At 50.5% G+C, this 22,114-nt stretch overlaps 1 protein-coding gene across 2 annotated transcripts; it reads left to right on the top strand.

Annotated features, from left to right (window-relative positions):
- The first annotated feature begins 1,352 nt into the window (after positions 1–1,352).
- On the top strand, positions 1,353–21,832 carry GNL2 (G protein nucleolar 2). 2 transcript variants are annotated; one of them, XM_040974231.1, is made up of 16 exons: positions 1,353–1,529; positions 2,578–2,662; positions 3,560–3,654; positions 5,168–5,307; positions 7,678–7,862; positions 9,786–9,852; positions 10,691–10,849; positions 11,271–11,384; positions 16,028–16,156; positions 16,816–16,920; positions 17,578–17,736; positions 17,924–18,037; positions 19,384–19,844; positions 20,147–20,238; positions 20,749–20,834; positions 21,643–21,832. In XM_040974231.1, the coding sequence occupies exons 1-16, from the start codon at positions 1,466–1,468 to the stop codon at positions 21,793–21,795; spliced, it is 2,208 nt and encodes a 735-aa protein (XP_040830165.1). In that variant the 5' UTR covers positions 1,353–1,465; the 3' UTR covers positions 21,796–21,832. The 2 variants fall into 2 exon arrangements, with proteins under 2 accessions (XP_040830165.1, XP_040830163.1); XM_040974229.1 differs by having other exon boundaries at positions 20,734–20,834.
- The last annotated feature ends 282 nt before the right edge of the window (positions 21,833–22,114 follow it).

Genomic DNA, 22,114 nt, shown 5'->3' with positions numbered 1-22,114 from the left:
TGGGATGTTGGGGCCGTGTGCGGAGGCTTTTACCTACTATACCATAGTGTTAGCCCTCTAAGATTATTTTAGTACAAGTATGTCCAAGATTGTATTTATGATATTATAAAAATTTTGATTCTTTAACTGAAATTCAAATTTATCATCTTTTTATCTCTTAATACTTGCAGCTTTATCAGCAGGTGACGTTTGATCTGAAAAGGAATGACCAAAAGGAAATGGCTTGTGTCAAGACTCAATGAAGGGCCCTGCTTTGTGGCATAGTAAAGTTGCCACCTGTTGCCAGTATCCCATATGGATGCCAGTTCGAATCCCAGATGCTCTACTTCCTATCTAATCTCCTGCTGATGTCCTGGAAAAAGCAATGGAAGAGGACCCAAGTGTTTGGATCCCTGCATCCACGCGGGAGACCTACAAGAAGCTCTTGGATCCTGGCTTTAACACAACCCAGCCCTGGCCCCTGGAAGCATTTGGAGAATGAACCAGTAGTTGGAAGTTCTCCCTCTCTGCTTCTCTAACTCTACTTTTCAAATAAATAAATATTTTTAAAAGAGAGATTCAAGGAAGGATTGATTCGGGAAGAGGAAAAAGGCAATGCAAATATTAAAATAACCACAGTTAGCAAGGAGTGATGTCAGATAATCAGGCAGAGGAAAGCACAGGATTCTGTAGAAACTACAGAATTTGAATCCTAAAAGAGTGTTAACCCATTAGAATTTTTAAAAAATTGATTTTTAAAAAGATTTATTCTTTTCTTTCATTGCACAGTCAGATGTACAAAAAGGAAGAGAAGCTGAGAGGAAGATCTGCCTGATGACTCACTTCTCAAGTGCTGTGCCGATCCGAAGCCAGGAGCCAGGAACTTCCTCCAGGTCCCCCATGCAGGGGCTTTGGGCTGTCCTGGACTGCTTTCCCAGGCCACAAGCAGGGAGCTGGATCGAAAGTGGAGCAGCCAGGATACTAACCATTGCCCATGTGGGATCCCGGTGCGTACAAGGTGAGGATTTCAGCCACTTGGCTACTACACCAAGGACCAGCCATTAGAATTTTAAGGAAGAGGATGACACGTAGTGACAAAAAGTTGGCGTTTGTAGGGGACAGCTACATTTGGAAGAGCTTAGAGAACAAATTTAAAACGTAATTAAACTTGAGTTTATGTCATTGGCCCGAGAAGAGGCATTTTCATTTGGAAGTGGGTCCAACCACAAGCTCTGGGCGGTTGCTATGGAGGGGCAGCTTGGCGGTTGCTAGGGCGGGGGCGGAGCCAGGGGCGTGGCAGCACGCGCCTCCCTTTCCAGGAAGTCGCTCCGGTGAAGGGCGCGGCGCGAGCGGAAGTGACGTACTCCTTGTCCACGTGGTCTGGCGTGATCCACGCGGGTTGTTTCGGCCGGGCCTGGAAAGTTAAGTACTCGTCCACCTGCCGTGAGCCAAGACCTGGATCTCGGGTCCCTGTTGAGTCGGCAAGATGGTGAAGCCCAAGTACAAAGGACGGAGCACCATTAACCCCTCCAGGGCCAGCACGAACCCGGGTACGGCGGCGGGGCTGGCGGAGGCCGGGGGAGGAGGGGTCCCAGGTGGTCAGGGCGGGAGTGACCTCGAGCCGACTGGCCGAGGGGAAGGAGGGCCGGATATGCGGCAGGTTCTCCCCTCTGGAGGCACCGAGGAAAGCTGACATCTTGCCTGGCTGACGGGCCCAGGTGTATGTCACCTGGTCTGAAAGTCTGGGGCGCGGTCAGTGGGGCTGTGGAGGCCTGAGGGGGTCCAGGCCCCCCAGCGGGCCTTCTGCGCTTGACCACCTTCGCTTGCCCATTTCAGTGGCACCAGAAGGGTGGATTTGGCTCTTGGAATCTCTTAACGTGTGTAGAAAACCCCAGAGATGAATAAACAAGGTCGTTCCGGTTCAGATATTTTGGAAGATGCACGTACATCTTGTCCAGTTTCCAGCATCCTTAGAGACGGTGGGGCAGCAAGTTGGCACAGCCAGGAAGTGGGAGGGTTCCCTGGGGCTGTCACGCCAGCCTGTCTTCTTCCGTCGCTTTGAGGGGCTCAGAAAAGGAAAAGCTGGGCTCATGTTCCCTTGCGTGTACGACGGTCTCTCCCTCGTTGAGGCAGCTAGAGTTGCTACACCTTTTGCTGTTTATCCCATGAAAGTCTGCAGTTTCTGAGTCGTGAGACTGGCACGTGTGTGTCAACCCTGTGGTCTGTGTGCTGCCTTGCCTGTTGCGGGCAGAGCTAGGGGTTTGTCCAGCAGGAGCACAGGGATGACATGACCACAGGCAAATGTTCACATCCTGACTGTGCGTGCAAGAGTGACCTTGGGCAGGGTGTCTTACACCTGTGTGCCTCGACGTGGGGCGTTTCTGTGGGTGAAATGAGCCACGATTGTGCACCAAGATTGACATGCTCGTGTCATGTCCCATGCCAATGTTTCCGTCCTGGAGCAGCGTACGGAGAGGTGGTGTGGTAAGGGGGGCAGCTTGCCTGGTGTGGCCGGAAGACCCAGGTTGTCTTCACCAACGACCGCTCTTGGATTTGTTAGTGGTCAACTAGTGTGTTGTCTGATTGTACCTTTCTCAGATCGAGTACAAGGTGCAGGAGGCCAAAACATGAGGGACCGGGCCACCATCCGGCGCCTGAATATGTACAGGCAGAAGGAGCGCAGGTAAGGCTGGGGTGCTGCCCTCCCGCACTCTTCCCCACGCCTGGACTTGGAGCCTTTCGGGTCCCCACCACTGTCCGCTCCAGGTAGCAGTACTCTCAAATGGAGTTTTTACAGGTGGATCGTTCTAGTCCATCCTGTGTTTTTGGCGTGAGGCCTGGGCAGGTGGTGAGTCACAGTACCTCCCCACAAGTGGAGGTGTTGCGTTCCTGACGGCCCTCGTCCCTAGAAATGGCCCATCGTGTCTCAGAGTTGAAGATTGATGAGCCGGAGCTGCAGCGCTTGTAGGACTATGGTCACGACAGTGGCCGGGAAACTGGACAGTGATGCTAGGCTTGAGATCCTAACACTGCGGTTCTTGGAATCTTGTTCCAGCCACGGTTTCTGCCACAGAGGGACTTGCTGAGTGTGGTGTTTTGCTAGCTGCTGTTAATTTGGCCGGTAATTAAATTCCTGCCCTGTCCTGAAAGAGACGTCTAGAACAAAGGGCGATGAACTTCATCTGCCTTAGTCACCTTCTCTGCCATTTGTTTTAGGTCGAGTTCCAGCATAAATCACCCTCTGCTTAGAATTCATTTAAACCAGGTTTCAAAGAATTACTCAGAAAACTCGAGTATGTGATGTTTTTAAAAAAAGCAAACAAACAGTAGATGGATGTTTAAACATCAGCCTTGTTATTCAGCTAGCAGAAATCATTACGTGCTCTGTTGCAAGAGATTAAATGGCTTTCAGGCAATCTGTTTCAAATGTAGAAGTGCTCTTTGTTTACCAAAATCTGTATTTCATGATCCTTTGAAAAAAAAAAAAAAGCCCTTTTGATGGAAAGCGTGTTCTGTAAACTAAGCTTTGCTGTGGCCTTCCTGGTGATGTAATCCCAAATCTGTTGTTTCCTCAATTTAGGAACAGTCGTGGTAAAGTGATTAAGCCCTTGCAGTATCAATCCACAGTGGCTTCTGGCACGGTGGCGAGAGTAGAGCCCAATATTAAGTGGTTTGGTGAGTATTACCCGCTTTACTTTGCTCTCCCCAGTGTGTGTTGTATGCAGAAGGCTAGGCCGTGTCTGTGTCTCCCAGGCAGGACCCTGGCGTGAATGGAACTGTCACGGGTTCTGTGGCAGAGGACATAGTGCTGAGAAGATTAACGGGTTTAAAAGCCAGCCGCTCTCCTTTGGAAGAGCGCTCGCCTTTGCTGGCTGTCGGAGTACCCTGTTGGGCTGGCCGGCTGTCCTTAGTGACTGGGCTGGCTTTCACAGACCTTGAACTCACCTCACGGTTCCCGTAGCAATCACTGCTGGAGACGTGACGCTAGTGCCCTTAGCTCACAAGGCACACCAGCGTAAAGTTCCTCTGCAGAACTTGGTGTTAATGAACTTGTACTTGAACTTGCGTAGCACTTAAAGAGCCTGATTGTTGATTGGTCCTTCTAGGAGTGAGTGGAGTCACAGGAGGAGTGAGAGTTTTTTTTCTTTGGGGAAAGCTCCTCCCTCCGCCCCATTTCACGCTGGACTTGCCCTTAGCCACCAGTGGGTGGGAGCCAAGGGAAGGCTCACTTGCTGGCAGGCTCACCTCTGGGTTTGGGTACAGGTGGCATCTCCCAGTGAGTGCCTTTCTGCGTCCTCTGATCAGATAGCCCCTTTAGAGCTGCCCTAGGCAAGTGTCAGAGAAGACTGTGGAGACAGACTGAACGTGGTGAATGGGTATGGGCCTGTCTAGGTCCAGACTGCCTGAGCTTGACTTCTACTTCTGCCGTTTCCATGGCTGTGGGCAAGTGATGGAGTCTGTCCACCTCTCAGTTTCCTCTTCCCTAAAGTGGGAAGAAGTGCAGTTTGCATCACACAGCAGTTAGGGAAGTGAAAGAAGAGATGCGGAATGCCTAGTGCGGTCCCAGCACACAGTGGGCCCAGTGTGTGCACTCACTGCCTCAGTGTTGCATTTGTGCTGTAAGGTGGGCTGTTTAGTGGAATACCTCCTCAAGGCAGGCTGTCAGGGTTTTCTCCAGCTTATACCGTGTGGCTATACTTTGTTCCTTTGCTGGGATGGTTGGGTTCACAGAGCTGCCCCCCCATCCCCCTCACCGTGGGCTCCAGGCCTTCTTGGGCATCGGTACTTCAGGATCCTGTCAGTGCCGACTGGTCAGCTGGGATTGCTCCAGGTTCCTCTGCCAGAGCGAGCAGGAAGTAGGACAAATCTCCAAAGTCAGTTCCATTCAGTGAAGTTTGTGTTTCAGCACCAGCCAGTCAGGAAGTTGGGCTTGGAGAGCTGAGAGCTCCATTTGTGTGTCTGTGTTGGTGGATTAGCTCCTGGTGCAGGAGTGCAGGGGAAGCAGTTTTGAGGTGGCTTGCTCTCCCTGCCTCCTGTATGGTTGGACATGGTCACAGGAGTGGCCGTGTTGGGTGCTGGGGCACAGGAGGGCGATTGAAAATCTTGCTGGTGCCAGTATCACTGGGAGGATGGAGACAGAAGCCGTTGGAGTTCTTCATTAAGTAGCAATACTTGATTTGTAAAACAGGAAATACACGTGTGATTAAGCAGTCGTCACTGCAAAAGTTTCAAGAGGAAATGGAGACGGTGATGAAGGATCCGTACAAAGTTGTCATGAAGCAGAGCAAGCTGCCGATGTCTCTTCTCCACGACCGAGTCCAGCCTCACGTAAGCCGTGGGATTTCACGGGCGCATTCCACACAGATACCTTCCCGGCCTGGTTGGCCTTGGCCTTGGGCAGCAGTGACAGGCTTCCTGAGCCTTCTCATTTCCCCTCTGTCAGGGTCTTACCTGTAGCATGTAAGCAGTCAGAGTCATAGCACAGGCTGTGGAGTGACACCTGAGTGATTTGTTCTGCCTGTTAATGTGGACTCTGCCTGTGATGGACAGGTAGCTCTCCCCGGTGGATGGCTGGAGGTGGATGGGACGTGGGCAAGCTCCAAGCAGATACCCCACCCCCTGATGAGCTGAAATAGATGGGCGCTGTCAGTAGTGATTGTTTTGATCTCAGTGTATTTATCTTTGTAGGCACATTCATTTAAGTAGTGATTCTATCAGACTATAGGAGGGATGTAGGGTTAGGACTGGGCAGGTCCAAGTCCCTTCCAGCTTTTGTGAGACCCCTGACGATTCTGTGCAGAAACGCGGGTACAGGAGAGACTAGGTCTGGCTTGAGTGGCATGAGGTTCACACAGGACAGGGAGATGGGCTCGTGCTAGCCTGCATGTCTTCACTTTGCATTGAATAATAATTCCCAGAAACGTATCCAGCACATACACTTCAGTTCCCGAGTGGGGAAGGCAGGAAAGCATTGACATGCATGCATAGATCAAACAGTTCAAAGACAAGTGTTTACTTCCAGAACAAAATAAAAACCAAGGCCTGGTTATTGCCTCAGGTTTTGTCAATTATGTTTTGTTTTATGATGGACTAGAAGAATGGCACCTATTAGTGGAATGACTGTTTTCTTTCAGGGAAGCACATGAGTGTAATTCATGAACCACAGACAAGTTGCTCATTTCCCCTGTTCTCTTTGTCTGTTCTCCCTGAAGCCATGTTTTAAGCAACTATTGAATCCTGTTTATGGGAAGAACAGAGAAGTTCTGTTACGAAGTCATTGCTTTGTTGCTTGCTCCAGTTGTTCAGGACTTTTAAGATTAGGGCTTGAATATCTGCCTTGTGGAATAGGATCTACAGCTGCTGTGTTCAGCTGGCATCTTAATACAGAAAGCTTCATGGAATCATTGCCAAGTTTTCCGCTTTAGTCTTGATGTTAGTACGTTACCTATTACTTCCTGTTAAGTGGAATTCAGAGATGGTTGGCACAGTAGTATCAGATCAAACATGCTTTTCGACTTGGCCACGTTCGTGCATGTGTGGACGAGAATGTGATTTCCGTAGCAATACAGTAAAAATGCTGTAACTTACTATACGTGTGTATGGTAGGTCTTACTGCGTTGTACCCACTGACGTGTAAGCTTACAGACAAATCTATGTGCACTGTCCTGGTAGACTGTCAAGGCTGTCTGTGGCTGTACTTGATGACGCCTCTGATCCTTGATGCAAGGCAGTGGGTACCAGTGGGCTAAGAAATGGACTGGAGGATCTGACAAGATGAGGGTGTCTCCTGGAGCTCTGAAATTGGGTAGGGGGGATCCGTTAGAGTTTGGAAGGCACAGGCTTGCTCTGTCTTCCTGAGTTTGGGGGTGTCACACTTTTAAGGAGGAATTCATGTTACAGGGGAGAGGATGGTTTTTCTTTTTCTTTTCTGAAGATTTTCTGCCAGCTGTTAACATTCTGTTACGTGATAGATCCTAACACAAACTTGGACTTTCATCCTGCTTCAAAAATTCCCTGTGCCTGTAACTGCTCCACAGGCACATCAAGTCCCAGTTAGGATCAGGTTCCTTTATCACATCTGAAATTTTATTTTGGACTTTTGCTAGATGTTTTTCATCTGAAGGCTTTCCATGTGCATTTAATAAAAGACCTTACCTAAATTAGGGAAAATGTTATCTGAAACTAAAATGCATTGTACAAAACAAGCAATTGCTTTTAGCCATGAAAGAAATTTAACTTCCAAGAAAAAGTTGGCATTTACAGTTGGTTTAAAAAAAAAACACAAGCTTGAGTATGATTGTCCTTGACAAAATCTGCGAATTTGGCGAATTTTCCGCACTTGCTTGAAAGCTAACAATAAAGGGTTAGAAATGATAACTTGATTTTCATCATCATGGACGAAAGTTTAGGATAAAGCAGAGTTGCTGGCAAACCTTACAACATGGTTCGCATTTGCTTGGATTGTTTGTGTTACTCTTGTATTTCTCCAAAGAGGTTTACAAAAATTCACAATGGGGAACAAGTGCGTGTGCTATTTAAACAAGCATTTCTAACCTGAAAGCAGACAGCTGGCACGTTCTTGTAGATTCTGGTGCGGGTGGAGTTTTGGGAAGATAAAAGCAGAAGGCCTTTCTTAGGTTTATTTTTTCAGCTTTGAGCTCTTTCTTTGACTGACCTGTCATTTTCCTCTCCCTTCAGAACTCGAAGGTGCATATCCTTGACACCGAAAGCTTTGAAACAACTTTTGGGCCCAAGTCACAGAGGAAGCGCCCAAATTTACCTGCGAGTGACATGCAGTCTCTGGTGGAAAGTGCTGAGCTGTCCACTGAGGGCTATGACCAGGGCAAGGATCGCGACCTAGTGACCGAAGACACTGGGGTGAGGTACGCTGATGGTACTCCAGGCCTGGTTGTCTTTGCGCTGATGTAACCCAACATTGCCTGCACTTGGTCTCTGCTAAGCAGCGCTGTGCCATGAGGCGGCCCAGCCTGGTCGCTACAGCTGTGTTACTCATGCAACTCAGCATTACGCGGCCGTGGATTCACTCAGTCTCCAAAGTCTTTGGACTTTCTGACTGGTCCTGTATTGTGCCTATTTGCATTTTTTTCCTCTTCCCAAAAGTGTAGTAAGTACTGGAGAGAAAGACACAACATTTTTTTCCCTCTCTTTTATAATTTATTTCTTTTGAAAGAGTCATAGAGAGAGGGAGAGATGGAGACATACACAGAAATCCGTGCTCTGCAAGGACCCTGCATCCCTCCCCAGATGGCTGCAGCAGCCAGGCAACTGGGTCAGGCAGCAGCCGGGAGCTTCTTCCTGGTCTCCCCCTCAAACACTGGGGCCATCGTCCGCTGCTTGTCCCAGGCCATTACCAAGGTGCTGATGGAAGTGGAGCAGCCGGGACACAGGCTGGCACCCATCTGGGATGCTGGTGCTGCGTGTGACAGCTGTACCCACTATCCTGCAGTGCCAGCCCCTAGACAGAGCTGTCTCTGTTGGAGACTAAACATTCTTGTCCAAGGTCACTCGCTCTGTGGGAGCTGTGGAGGAGGCTGTGGTCTGAGTCCTTCCAGTCTGACTTTGCAACTGTCTGGGTTAGTTTTTTGATTGTGGTAAAAGACCTGACGTGAGGTTGACCATTGTAGCTGTTTCTTGTGTACAGTGCAGGAACACAAAGTCCGCTGTTATGTGCCATCACCACTATCCGCTTCCAGAATTTTTGTTTTTTTAAGATTTATTTTTATTGGAAAGTCAGATATTCAGAGAGGAGGAAAGACAGAGGATTATCTTCCATTTGATAATTCAATTCCCAAATGGCTATAACGGCTGGAGCTGAGCCAATCCAAAGCCAGGAGCCCGGAGCCTCTTCTGGGTCTCCCACGCCGGTGCAGGGTCCCAAAGCTTTGGGCCGTCCTCAACTGCCTTCCCGGGCTACAAACGGAGCTGGGTGGGAAGTGGGGAGGCTGCGATTAGAACCAGTTCCTATATGGAATCCTGGCACGTGTGAGGTGAGGACTTTAGCTGCTAGGCTACTGCGCCATGTCCCCTACCCACCTGAATTTTTTATCACTCCAAACTGAAAGACTGTCCTGTTGGGCACTTACCTCTGCCCTTGACTCCTGGCATCCACGCTCTGCTCTGGGTCTCTCGGGAGTCAGTAGCCAGCAGTGCCTCAGAGAAGTGAAATCATCCGGTAATTGTCGCCGTGTGTCTGGCCGAACTCCCTTGGCGTCATTTCCAGAGTTCGTCCTTGTAGCGTGTGTCACAGTTTCCTTGTTTGGATGCACTGCATTGTGTCAGCTAATCGTCTGTCAATATTTGGCCTTGATCACTTGGTTTTTGTTTTTTGCTTTTTCTAATTATTTATTTGAAAGGCAGGGAGTTACAAAGAGAGGGAGAGAGAGAGAGAGAAAGAATCTTCTATCCTCTGGGTCACTCCCAAAATGTCCACAGCAGCAGGGCCTGGGCCAGGTCTGAACCAGAAGCCTGGACCTCCACGCAAGATCTCCCAGGGATTTGGGCCATCCTCCACTGCTTTCCCAAGAGAATGAGCAGAGAGCTGGAATGGCAGTGGAGCAGCTGGGACTCAAACCGGTGGTCATGTAGAATGCCAGCATTGCAGGCATCAGCTTGCCCTATGACCCTGGAACCTGGCCCCTGTGGTCACTCTGTGCCCTGTTGTACCCTGTTGGCCGGGCTCCGCCTCCAGCTGGTGTGGACATCCCCTCCTTAGAGTGTGGGCTTCTCCCTCCAGCATCTTCTCACCGGATAGTGCGGCACCTGCTCATTGGTATTTTCTTGTTTAGAGATGAAGCCCAAGAAGAGATATATAAAAAGGGACAGTCCAAAAGAATCTGGGGTGAGCTGTACAAGGTGAGACACTCGCATCCTTCTCTCATTGTGTGATTCCACTGTGATTCTTCTAGTCATCTCTGAGGAAACTGGTTTTGCTAACTAGAAGCTCTGCCAGATAGAGTAGATTCTGCTGCCAGTTGTGTCTTCCTCCACAAAGCAACACACACACACACACACACACACACACACACACACATTCTGCCATAGTGGACTGTGTTTCTGAAGTCACTTTAGAGAGCCCCGGTTGCCTCCCGCCCATTCGTGTGTATTACCTGTCTTCCTTTCTGCTCTGTTACTGTGCTGTTCGTGCTGGGACTGCGTGCCCAGGCTACACAGGCAGTTCCGGTTCCTCCATCCAGTCACCTTGTATCGCTGAGTGCATAGCTCGCCTGCCTTAGCGGTGGCAGCCGCTTTGTGGGTCCCCGGTCCTGACCCAGAGCTCTTGAACTGCCACGTTTCTGTGCACAGACTGATAATATCCTCAGGAACACAGACTTCTAAGCATAGTTACATGAATCTGCAGTGACATAATACAAAACCAATACCGATACGGCAGACTGAGTTATTAGAAACCAATGGCAGGTCGGGGAGGCGTGGCTCAGCTTTAACTGTCTGTAGTTGCAGGAGCTGTTTCCCGGGAGCTGGTGTCTTGTCTGAAATGGGCAGGTTTTAGATGTCCACCCAGGGAGAAGCTGATTTCTGTTTATGGAGCATTGGGTTTGGCTGCAGCCTGCTCTCACATGGCTGTCATGCAAGGGTTCCTAAGCGTTACTGTTTTTCCCGGGCTCCCTGGAAGGTCATTCTTCATAATTTTGTACTTGCACTTTAGCAAACCATTTTCCCCTCTGAATTATAGGTGATAGACTCATCAGATGTTGTTGTTCAAGTTCTTGATGCTAGAGACCCCATGGGGACCCGTTCTCCTCACATTGAGACTTACCTGAAGAAAGAAAAACCCTGGAAACACCTCATTTTTGTGCTTAACAAGTGTGACCTTGTCCCAACCTGGGCAACAGTAAGTATGACGACTAATCCAGAACAGACCGTGCAGACCACTCAGCTCCAGGAGACCTGGAATTCATGTGCTCACAAGTCAGTTTGTGGGTTTTCCCTAGAAAACCTCTGCGAACAAGGCAGTGGTGTCTCAAGTTAGAATCCTTGGAGGGCTGCCTCTGGATGTGTACGGTGCGGGTGCAGCGCCCCCACATGGTGGAGCATCCGGCCAGCTTTGGCCAGCTCTCCGTTGTGCTCCATTGTTTTGCATTTTTATCTGTTGTAGTTGAAAGAGGAGATGTTTTGAAGACTCACAGCTAATGTTGACGTGGGCAGCAGTGGACAGCAGCGTATCTGAAACACAGCCTGTCCGCTCCAGCTGTGATTCCTCCCCATCTGTAGGTAAACCAGCAGCGCTCAGCCTGTTCTCCTGTCTCCCGTAGAAGCGCTGGGTTGCCGTCCTGTCCCAGGATTATCCGACACTGGCTTTCCACGCGAGTCTCACCAACCCCTTTGGCAAGGGGGCCTTCATTCAGCTGCTGCGGCAGTTTGGAAAGGTACGGTGGCCTGACCTTTGTCTGCTGGGGTTTGTGGTGTGGCTGTGCTATGGTAAGTTGCCTCGGGAGTTGCTTCCCGCATCATGGTGTGAGGCCTGGAGGTCAGGAACTCATCGAGGCTATCCGTCCAGGAAACTGATTCTGGAACAAGTCCAACCCTATAGAATGTTCCCAGGGGGTCGAACGCAGCACCTTTGGTTGTGTACTTGATCGGTTGTCCTTGGCTTCTAAGGAAAAGATGTGTATCCTGTCCCATTCTTCCGTCACTCAGCTGGAGCAGATGCTGCCAGCACATCGCTGTTTTGCTGCTGGCCTCTGCGTGTGGAGTGCTTGCTTAGCGTTTTAGCCCCGTGTCCCCACCTGGTGTTAGCTGGCTGTCTTTCCTGCCAGAGAAAGCAGAGTCTAAGCTCCTTGCAGCCATCCTCTGTCCACACCTCCTGGCTCCGCTTGTCCTGTATTTGTTGGGTGACCCTGTCGGGTCACCTGCCTCTTCACTGTGCTGACACATGCCCTGACTGTAGTTCCCTGCTGCCTTGGCTCCATGTCTATGTCTGTCACTGCTGTGCTGCCGAGTTCGCTAGTGGAAAGGGACGCCAGCAGGCACAGGTGCCACACGGGGTGTGGGCCGCCTTGCTGCTCCCTCCCAGCAGCAGAACCCCCCCTGTGTCCTGTCCTTAGGGTTCCCGAGGCTGCCTGCCTGCCTGTTCCTGTCCTCTGGGATGCGCGTGCCTTTTGAGGCAGTGTCGTTTTCAAATGCTTCCTCAGAAAGGGTAAAGAGGAAGAAGGTTGAGAGACCACATGACTCTGATAGTGTCTTCCTTCTCTTCTGCCACGGCCTCGGAGTGTTCCAGGCCCCGCTGCATTGGCTTCAGGCTCCTGCGGTTGCTCTGGAGAAATGTGAGGTCATTTTGACTCCTGATCCCTTGTGCTTGTTCTAAAATTCCACCTTGATGTGTCTGGAGGAGGACCTGTTGTGCACTGAGCTAAGCGGGAGGTGGAGTTGGCTGGCTGTTACTTTTTCTTTAGTTTGTTGTTTGTTTTGGAAGGCAGATAGTGAGGGAACTCTTCTGCTGGTTCACTCCCCCAGTGTCTGCAGCAGTCAGGACGAGGCCCACTTGACAGCAGGAGAGCCAGGAGCTGGGAGCTCCCTCTGCCTCTCCCTTGAGCCGGCCCCTGCTGCCTCCTGGGGTGTCCACCAAGAAGCTGGGTGAGGAGCAGGGGCTGGGCTGCGTCCCAGGCACTCGGACAGGGGTGTGGACGTCTCAGGCCGCAGTTTACTCTGCTGGGTCACGTGCCTTCTCCAGAACTGTCTTAACGTTATTTATTTGAAATTTCACTTAACCCTTCCAAGGTCTGTATTTTTCTGAAGGAATTGAGTCTTACCTCCTGGTTTCACTCTTGAACTTTCTTAGCTTTTCTTTAGTTCACTGTATACGTGACATTTCGCTGTATTGTTTGGACAGCTCGCCTAGCCAACTCACCCAGCTGCTGTCTCACAAAATGTATTTTGCCTGTGCTCTTGTTTAACTCGGCCCCACCCTGCCCCCTTGTACAACTCTGACAGCTGTGATATCTCCTCTGTCTCAGACAGTGCTGATGGTGTGTTTAAGCCTCCCCTCCCTGTGTTAACTCCCTGACTTCCAGGTTTGTTTTTCTATCTCTTCTGCTGGGATCATGCTTCAGGTTACTCTTGGTTCTCCATTCATGTGGAAGAGGAAAGCTGATGGGGAGGGTAGGCTTTGTGGTGTGGTGGGTAAAGCTGCCACCTCTGCTTCTGGTCCACCTTCCTGCGAATGCGTCTGGGAGGCAGCTGATGATGGTGCAGGTTCTGAGCCCCTGCCATCCAGTGGGAGACCAGATGGAGCTCCTGTGTCTACAGTGTTTTTTCTCCCTATGGCTATGCCTTTCAAGTAAGTAAACATTTTTATGTTTTCAAAGATGATAGAGGGACAGGCATTTGCCTCAGCAGTTAAACTATTCTTTGGGACGTTTTAAACTATTCTTTGGGACGCCCACATTCCATGTTTGAGTGCCTGATTCAAGTCTTGGCTGCTCTGCTTCTGTTTTGTTTTGTTTTGTTTTGTTTTTGTTTTCAGATTTGTTATTTATTATTTGAAAGGCAAAGTTGCAAAAAGAAGAGGAGACTTTCCATTCCTTGGTTCATTCCCCAGATGGCCATAATGCCAGGGCTTCTTTGGGTCTCCCACATGTGTGCAGGGACTCAAGCCCTTTGGCCATCTTCTGCTGGTTTTCCATGTGCTTTAGCCGGGAGTTAAATAAGCAATAGAGCAACCAGGTCTTGAGCTGGCACCCATATTGGAGGCCAGCATTGCAGAGGCTTAACTTGCTATTCTATAACGCCAGTCCCATGGCTTTTCTGCTTCTAATCCAGCTTCCTTCTACTGCACACCTTGAGGGAGTGCAAGTGATGGTTCAAGTGCTTCAGTCCCTGCCACTCTGTGTGAGAGACCAGACTTGAGGTTCTAGTGTTCTCTGCTTGCTGTGACATTGGGGAGGGAAGCAGCAGATGAGAGATCTGTCTCCCTTTCTTCTCCCACTCCACTCTAATGCCTGTGCTTTTCAAATCATAGGAAAGTAAGAGACAAAACAGATGTGGCAGATTGGATTTCCCAACTTACCATTATAGGATGATTGAATGGGGACCCACATGTTTTATTGGCAAATACTCTGTGAGATTTCAGAGTCATGGTTCTTCTTTCTGGCGTCTAAGACTTTGTCCAGAGAAGTGTGGTGGTCTTCACCTGTCAGGGTGCATAGGCCTAGCTGCCGGGCTCTGGGAGCTCAGAGTGAGTGTGGGCTGGGGTCTCACTAGGCGGGGTAGGATTTAGAGTTTCAGTTCACCATTCAGGCACACTGGCCTTTGGCTGTACCTCTCTTACGTTTGGGCTCCCTTCCAGGGCTGAGAGCTGGTGGCATTGTCGGGCACGCAGGGTTTCACGGATGTGTCATTTCCCTCAGCCTGGCCTGTGGGGTGGCGGGAGCTCTATGCCTGCCAGACACACGGTTGCTGTATGTGCTGCCTGGCCCCCAGCTCTTGGTATATGGGTGGTTAGCCTCTGGTATTTTGTTACCATCATAGCTCCCCCTCTGGGGGTTGGAGCGTTGATTCTACAGCTGTGATGCTGGTGGACTTGATGGGCATGAGGTCAGTTCGCATGTACAGTCCACCACCTTCCTTCCCAAGTTCCATCCGCTTGCAGAGTGGGGTGCCAGCTGGGCTCGGCCTCGTGAGACCCCACCCAGTGGTCTAGCTTCTGAGGTGTTTTTTTTCCTCTCTTGTTGTTGAATTTTGGCAGTGGAAATGTGAAACATATTGTCCAGAGAAAAGGGGAGTGACCCATGAGGAGTCTGAAGGGCATTTTTCTGTGGATGGTGGTGGTCTCAGTGAGTAGTCTAGCTCTTTTATTTTCCCTTAAGATTTATTTCATTTTTATTTGAAAGAGTTACAGAGAAAGAGATCCTCCATTTTCTAGTTCACTCCAAATGGTTGCCAACAGCTGGAGCTGAACCAGTCTGAAGCCAGGAGCCAGGAACTTCTTCCAGGTCTCACACTTGGGTGCAGGGTCCCAAGGACTTGGGCCATCTTCTGCCCATTTGACAGATATGACACAGTGGTGTTGCAGTGAGAGGCTTAGCATACAATACCACAGCAGCATTTACCATTTACCAATTTGTGTACTTTTGAGCCTTTGTTCTATAGTCTAAGGATAGTTGAATGTGGGTGGCTGAGATGACTCATCTCTGGTTGATTCATGAGGACAGAGGGTCCACTTCCACTGTGAAGGTTTAATGTACAGGGGTCCAATCATTTTGTGTTAAAAGCTTTGCACTGTGGTGTTTTCTGTTTTTGTGGGGTTTTGTTTTGTTGTGTTTATTTAAGATTGGTATATTTGGGGCCTGGCACGATGGTGCAGTGGTTAAGGTCCTCGCCTTACATGCCCGGGATCCCATATGGGCGCCGGTTCTGATCCCGGAGGCCCCACTTCCCATCCAGCTCCCTTCCTGTGGCCCGGAAAAGCAGTCGAGGACGACCCAAGGCTTTGGGACCCTGCACCCGCGTGGGAGGCCTGGAAGGGGCTCCTGGCTTCAGACTGGCATAGCATCGGCCGTTGCGCTCACTTGGGGAGTGAATCATCGGACGGAAGATCTTCCTCTCTGTCTCTCCTCCTCTCTGTATATCCGCCTTTCCGATAAAAATAAAATAAATCTTAAAAAACAAAACAAGACAAAAAAAGATTGGTATGTTTGAAAGACGGGCACATCTTCACCCACTGGTTCACCTGTTCCCCAAATGGCTACAGTGGCTGTGGTTAGACCAGGCTGAAGCTAGGAACCTAGAACTCCCGTGTGGGTCTCCGGCTTGAGGGGTGGGGACTCAAGGATATGGGCCATCCCCTGCTGCTTTCCTGGGTGCACTAGCAGGGAGTTGGGTCAGAAGCAGAGTGGCCAGGTCTCACACCAGCACTTAGAAACAGTATATCATCAGCATTGTAAGTATCCAGTTACTGGGCTGGATAACAGTGCCAGTCCTTGTGCTCTGCTCATTACCTTACCGAAGTCACCTGTCTGTCGCGGAGGGTGTGCCTGACTGCATGTCCGTGGTGTGTTCTCTCCCTGAGCAGCTGCACACAGACAAGAAGCAGATCAGTGTCGGCTTCATTGGCTATCCAAATGTTGGCAAGAGCTCTGTGATAAACACGTTGCGTTCCAAGAAAGTCTGTAACGTGGCCCCCATCGCAGGCGAAACAAAGGTATGTCTGCTTCAAGGGGGGCTGCCTTCTACCAGTTTTTGTTTCTGTGAAGGCAGAGGGCTGGTGGGGAGAGTGGTGATTGCCTAAGACATGGAGATTCTCCCTACTTCTTGCTGATGGGAATTTAGTTTTGCATGTAGTGGCTTTGGATGTTTGAGTTCCTGTTGCTGTGATGCTGCTGAGCATCCTCTCTATGCCATGCTGTGACTTTGGCCTGATTTGGTTGATACTGTTCATCTTGAGGACTTTACATGATCACTGCTGCCTTCACTCAAGAATGGCTGCTGGGTTAGGAAGGCACCCAGCCAAGGGTGGTTGCCCTGGAGCACAGAGGACTAGGGAGTAACATGGCCCAGCTGAACAGCAAGAGGCCCAGTGGTGATCTATTTCCAGGACACTTAGGAAGCTCAGAAGAGAGTCTGCAGGGTCTCACCACACAGGGCTGGGCGGGAGTCTGTGCATTACTTTCAGGCCCTTACGTGATGGCAGCTGGAGTTGACACTTGTGCAGATGTGGTGGGCAGGGCATGGAGAGAGGAAGCTGTGATTGCTCAGCAGGCTGGCCTCCTCCCCGTCTGGCTTCACCTGAGAGCCTCAGGGCTTTGCAAGTTAGACTCAGTGTTGGGCACAGAGGTGTCCCTGGCTTTTTTCCATCCTCAGGTCTGGCAGTACATCACTCTGATGCGGCGGATATTCCTGATCGATTGTCCGGGTGTGGTTTACCCATCGGAGGACTCAGAGACAGACATCGTGCTCAAAGGAGTTGTGAGTGTCAGCCCCTGAGGGCCTCCCTGCTTCCTGTGGGCACTCAGGGCCCTTGGCTTTTTGCTTGTTCAGAAGACACTTTGGGGTCAGTTTGGTTGGCCTGTCCAACCAGAGTTTGGGAGTGTGGTGATGACCAGGGCGGCCTTTCCTTCCCCCTTCAGCCTGCTGAAGGAGTTAGTGGAATCAGGGGGCATATCTGGTCAGTATCATCCCACAAAAGAGCTCGTAGTTTACATGCTGGATCCAAAGGGAGGCAGGGCCTGTTTATGTTTAGTGATAATTCATCTTTGTGGGTTTATGGGCTGAGTCATTTTGGAGCCCAATCATTTCCTCACTTGTTTCTGAATGTGACTGAAAAGTTGAAATGATTCCACTTAACCTTGACCATGCTTCTGGCTATACGTCCTGTGCACATTCTTCCCCTGTTTGCATAAACTGATCTGTTCCTGTTGTATCCCGGGATTGCCAGGCTTTTAACCATTTCTGCGAGTGGGTAACACAAAGTAGTGAAATTCAAACAGCCTCAGAAGCCACTTGGGTAGTTTGTGGTGAGCTGGGCTCCCGAGTGGGGCTGGGATCTCCATGCCCTCTCCTGTGGCCGTCTGTTTGCAAACAGTGGCTCCGCTGCTTGCCCAAGAATTTCCTATTGACATCTAGGTTCAAGTTGAGAAAATTAAGACTCCCGAAGACCATGTTGGTGCTGTACTTGAACGAGCCAAGCCAGAATATATCAGCAAGACGTACAAGATCGACTCTTGGGAAAATGCTGAGGACTTTCTGGAGAAGTTAGCTTTCCGCACTGGGAAATTGTTGAAGGTGAACCAGGGCCATGAGAAATGTGACTGATGTGCACTGTACGTGTGTGTGAGAGAGAAACAGGCGTGTGTCTTGGCCTTCCATGAGCATTGTGACACTTGTCAAGTGTGATGATGAACACCTGGGACAGCTGAACTGGCCCGTGGTTTTGTTCTTGGGGTCTTACTGGGCGTCTCTGATGTTTCAGGGTGGGGAGCCCGACTTGCAGACAGTGGGTAAGATGGTCCTCAATGACTGGCAGAGGGGCCGGATTCCTTTCTTTGTCAAGCCTCCCAATGCAGAGCCGCCTACAGTCCCCCAGGTAAGAGCAGGGTGGACCCAGTTCTTTGAAAGCATGGCTCTCATCCAGAGCTGGCTCCCTTTTCGTGGCCTACCTTTCTGAAAGCTTGCTTTCCCTTCTGCTGCATCTTTGAGCAGTAGTGTCACCCACAGCAGAGTGAGCTTGTTGGAGACCCATAAATAACAAGTGCAGTGTAAGCCCAGGCCTCGGGTCCTGGAGGAAGAGGGCTCGTTGGGTCATCCTCTGATCCTGTTGGCTTTTCTTAAGCTTGAGGAGCCTTGAACAAACATTAGAACCAGCTGTGTGCCAGGCCCAGGGAACCCAGGCATGAATCAGCCCTGCTCTTGCAGTGCTGGTGCTTAGATGGGGAGTGCTAGGCATGAGGCTGAGGTTTGGGCCTCTGTGAAGGGGGAAATCCCGAAGCTTCACTGCTCTCACACATCCCTTTCTGTGGTGGCAGCCGGCCCCGGGCTCAGCCTGCATGCTTTGCTTTGCTGTTTCTGGGGCCTTCTGGACAGCTCAGCCAAGGTGACAAGGTGGCATCGCGTGCCACTCCTGCCATTCAGATCTGTCTGGCCCTGATGTCTTAGCTGCGCTCTGTCCCAGGCATGCCCAGGCAACTGCTGCAGCTTGATGTTTTCAGCTGAATATTCTCTCCTACTGTTTAGAATTGGCACCTCTGAGACATTTGTTAATGGGTCAACTCCCACCTTCCCCAGCCAAACCCAGCAGCCCCTCCCCATCTGCTCTGTGAGTTTGTTCATTCTGTATACAGGCTTTTTGGAGGCCTGAATACCCGCCCACCCCTGTGCACCATATCTTTCTGGATCCTGGGGCTGGAATTGGTGTCTCAAGTAGCTGAGTCCCTAACACCCACTTGGGAAACCTGGATTGGGTTCTTGCTGGCTCCCATCTCAGGTCCGGCAGCTGCAGCTGCTACAGACATTTGGGGAGTGAAATCAAGGGATGGAAGTTCTCTCTTTCTTTTTAATCGGAAAAGCAGATTTACAAAGAGACAGACATCTTCCATCCAATGGTTTATCCCCAAATGGCCACAGTAGACAAAGCTGAGCTAATCTGAGGACAGGAGCCTGGAGCATCCCACGTGGGTGCAAGGTCCCAAGGCTTTGTGCTGTCTTTTGCTGCTTCCCCAGGCCAAAAGCAGGGGCTAGGTGGGAAATGGAACAGCTGGAACACAAACCAGCATCTGTATGAAATGCTGGCACTTGCAGGTGGAGGATTAGCCAGTTTGGCCTTGATTTCAGCACCATGAAGTTCTTTCTTGCCCCTCAGATTTTTAAAAAAAAGTTATATTTCCATCTTCAGCTTATTTCTCTTTGACGTTGTGCCCTTTTTGTCCTCCACAGCATTCACCCTCCTCACCCCCAGAGGCTGATGCCGAAACCCCCCAGGACAACCCAGAAGAGGGAGCCCCAGCAGCAGTCAGCGAAGGGTCGCAGCAAATCACAGAGAAAGAAAAGGAAGAAAATGATGGCCATGCTGCCAACTCAGAGATGCAGGAGATCCTGGCACGCGTTCGGCAGAACTTTGGCAAAATCAACGTGGTGCCCCAGTTCTCTGGGGACGACCTGGTTCCCGTGGAGCTGTCAGACCTCGATGAAGAGTTTGAGAGCTGGTCTGTGGAGGAGGAAGAGGATGAGGAAGAGCAGATGCAGCTGGGAGACGAGGAGGAGGAGGCTTACCAGGAGCCCCAGGAGCAGCCTGCGGGGAACGACACCAAGGCTGTTCTGAGAGCCCTGGATGAAAAGATCGCTAAATATCACAAGTTTTTAAACAAAGCCAAGGCCAAAAAGTTCTCAGCAGTCAGGTAGCCTCTCCTCTCTTTGAACTGCAGCGAGTTCGTGTTCATTCCTTTCCCCAAAACCTGCTATCGGTATTAGAGTGGTGGTTTTGGAAAGGGCTGCCTGTGGCCGTGTTTGATGCTTGATGCGTACATGTAACATTGAGCTCCCTACTGTAGGAGAGGTCAGGGGCTCGGGGGCTGTGGCCGTTGACTCCTTTCCTGGTGCTCCCTGCGGTGTGAGGGCAGGCTCCTCAGCCTGGGGACGTGGGCCCTGCAGAGGAGTGAGGAGTGGCGGGTGGCTTCAGCACTTTGCCTCTCTGTTTCAGAATACCAAAGGGGCTGAGTGAAATGGTTTTTGCAAAGTCTGAAGAACGAAAAAAAAGAAAGGCCTCTGAAGTGGTGGATGATGGAGAGGAAGGTGAGCGAGTTTGCCGCGGCGGGAGTACTTCAGTTCTTCAGGGTCTGTCTGGCACCGTGCCCTGCAGACACATGGCGTTTTTGCCGCACAGGCTTCTTGGCATTCAAATTATGTTACTCACAACTTGGGTCCTGCACGTTTCTTAGGATGGTTTTGGCAGTTCAGGAAACTTGATAAAAAGATTATTCACCATAGAAACCAGGTGTGAGACCACAGACAGTTGGGGAGTGGGGCCTGTTGCAGCTTTACTCCGTTGGATGGCCAGCATCCTGTCAAGCCTGCAATTGTGTGACATTCGTACAACCCTGCTGGGGCCTGGCAGACTCGTCCTGGCTCCTTCCCAACCTGGCCCTGCTATGTTCACACTCCATCCACACCTGCCTTCTACCTCTTCCTCCTTCTGACGTGTCCAACTTGTACCCATCGTAGGGCTTGAAAGTTTTGAATAGAAAATACTGGGTTTTTTTTTTTTTCCTCTCCCCTGTGTGTTTGTAGATCGTTCTTATCCAGCACCTACCAAGAAGGGAAAGAAGTGGAAGGCCCAGCGGGAAGAGGACCATCCAGAGAAAGCCAACAGGATGCTGACATGTAAAGAAGTAAGTACTGGGCCCTTAAGTTAGACCCGTTATCAGGACGCTTACATCTGAAATAAAACATTCCAGGGTCTTCAGTATGGAAAGCTGAGAGCAGCTGATTTCTCAAGACCCACTGCTTACGAAACGGGTGTTCCAGAGCCGAATCCCAGCAACCCCAGTCCTCAGTGACCTGGGCATCCCTTACGTGGGATCAAGAGGGGGCACCCTGGGCGGAGGCTACTGAGTCCCTGTCATGTTGTAGGAGGCCCTGGTCCCCGTTTTGCAACAAGCAGGTGTCACGTAGAAGGTTGGGTTTACAGCCCCAGGGAGATGACATGATGAGCAAAGTGTTTCAGGGCTAGGGCCATTTGGATGTCTGTGGCATCATTCATAGGCCATACCGACTTACCAACTTAAAAATTCACCTGCTATAGATGTCTTGGATTCCTAGTCCCATCTGTGGAAGCCTTGGTGGCAGGACCTGACCAAATGATTTTATGGGCCGTGTTTCCCCTCCCCTGGGTTCTGTGAAGGGCAGCTTTGTTCCATGGCTGTCGGAGCTGGAACGGGCCCTCTGGGCAGGGGCATGGTTTGTCATCATGTGTCCGACCTTACTGACCACTGGTCAGGAAGGCAGCAGAACCTGTGCAGGTATTGCATGAGGTTGGGCTCAGTGGGAGTGTGGGCCTGGACATGTCAGAAGTCACCAGGAGAGAGTGTGCGTCCCTCCCTCCTTCCCGTGGCTGTGGGAGCTGGGGAGGACGACACGGAGGCGCCAGTCTTAGGACTCAGTGTTTGATCATTCTTTGCTTCCTGCCATTTTTCACAGCGGAGGCGAGCAGCACGGCAGCAGCAGTCCAAAAAAGTTGGTGTCCGCTACTATGAAACACACAATGTGAAAAATAGGAACAGGAATAAAAAGAAGACGAGCAACTCGGAGGGACAGCAACACAGACGCAAAGCTTTCAGGCACAAGCAGTGACAAGCTCAAGGTTTATTAAATTATACAAAACACACAACTAGAACTTGTGCTCCTTTTCTTCACGCCGTTGGCCTTTCTAAAGCCGTAATGCTTGTTGAGGTCTACCTGTGAGGCTGTCAGTCAGAGCTAGTGAAAATAGTGGAAAGCCCCTCCTGCCTCCAGCTCTCAGGTTCAAGTCCATTGGCACTCCTGCTTCAGGTGACCCTCTCAGTTCCTTACTGAAGTCCCACTCCATAAAGCATCTGGCAAAGCCAGGAGGTGGGAGTGCAAGGCGGGAAGTGGCCTTTTGTGCCGGGAGTTAGCTGTCTGGAACCGAAGA

This window comes from Ochotona curzoniae, unplaced genomic scaffold, assembly GCF_017591425.1.
Source record: "Ochotona curzoniae isolate NIBS_2020 unplaced genomic scaffold, NIBS_Ocur_1.0 contig_2404, whole genome shotgun sequence".
Taxonomy (NCBI): domain Eukaryota; kingdom Metazoa; phylum Chordata; class Mammalia; order Lagomorpha; family Ochotonidae; genus Ochotona; species Ochotona curzoniae.
Note: the sequence above shows the minus strand (reverse complement) of the source record. Positions and strands in the feature narration are given on the sequence as shown.

Excerpts from the sequence above, each read along its gene's own strand:
- GNL2 (XM_040974229.1), top strand. The coding sequence starts at position 1,466 with ATGGTGAAGCCCAAGTACAAAGGACGGAGCACCATTAACCCCTCCAGG. Across the intron at positions 16,921-17,577 it reads ACATCGTGCTCAAAGGAGTT|GTTCAAGTTGAGAAAATTAA; the intron begins GTGAGTGTCAGC and ends ATTGACATCTAG. Across the intron at positions 17,737-17,923 it reads GCACTGGGAAATTGTTGAAG|GGTGGGGAGCCCGACTTGCA; the intron begins GTGAACCAGGGC and ends CTGATGTTTCAG.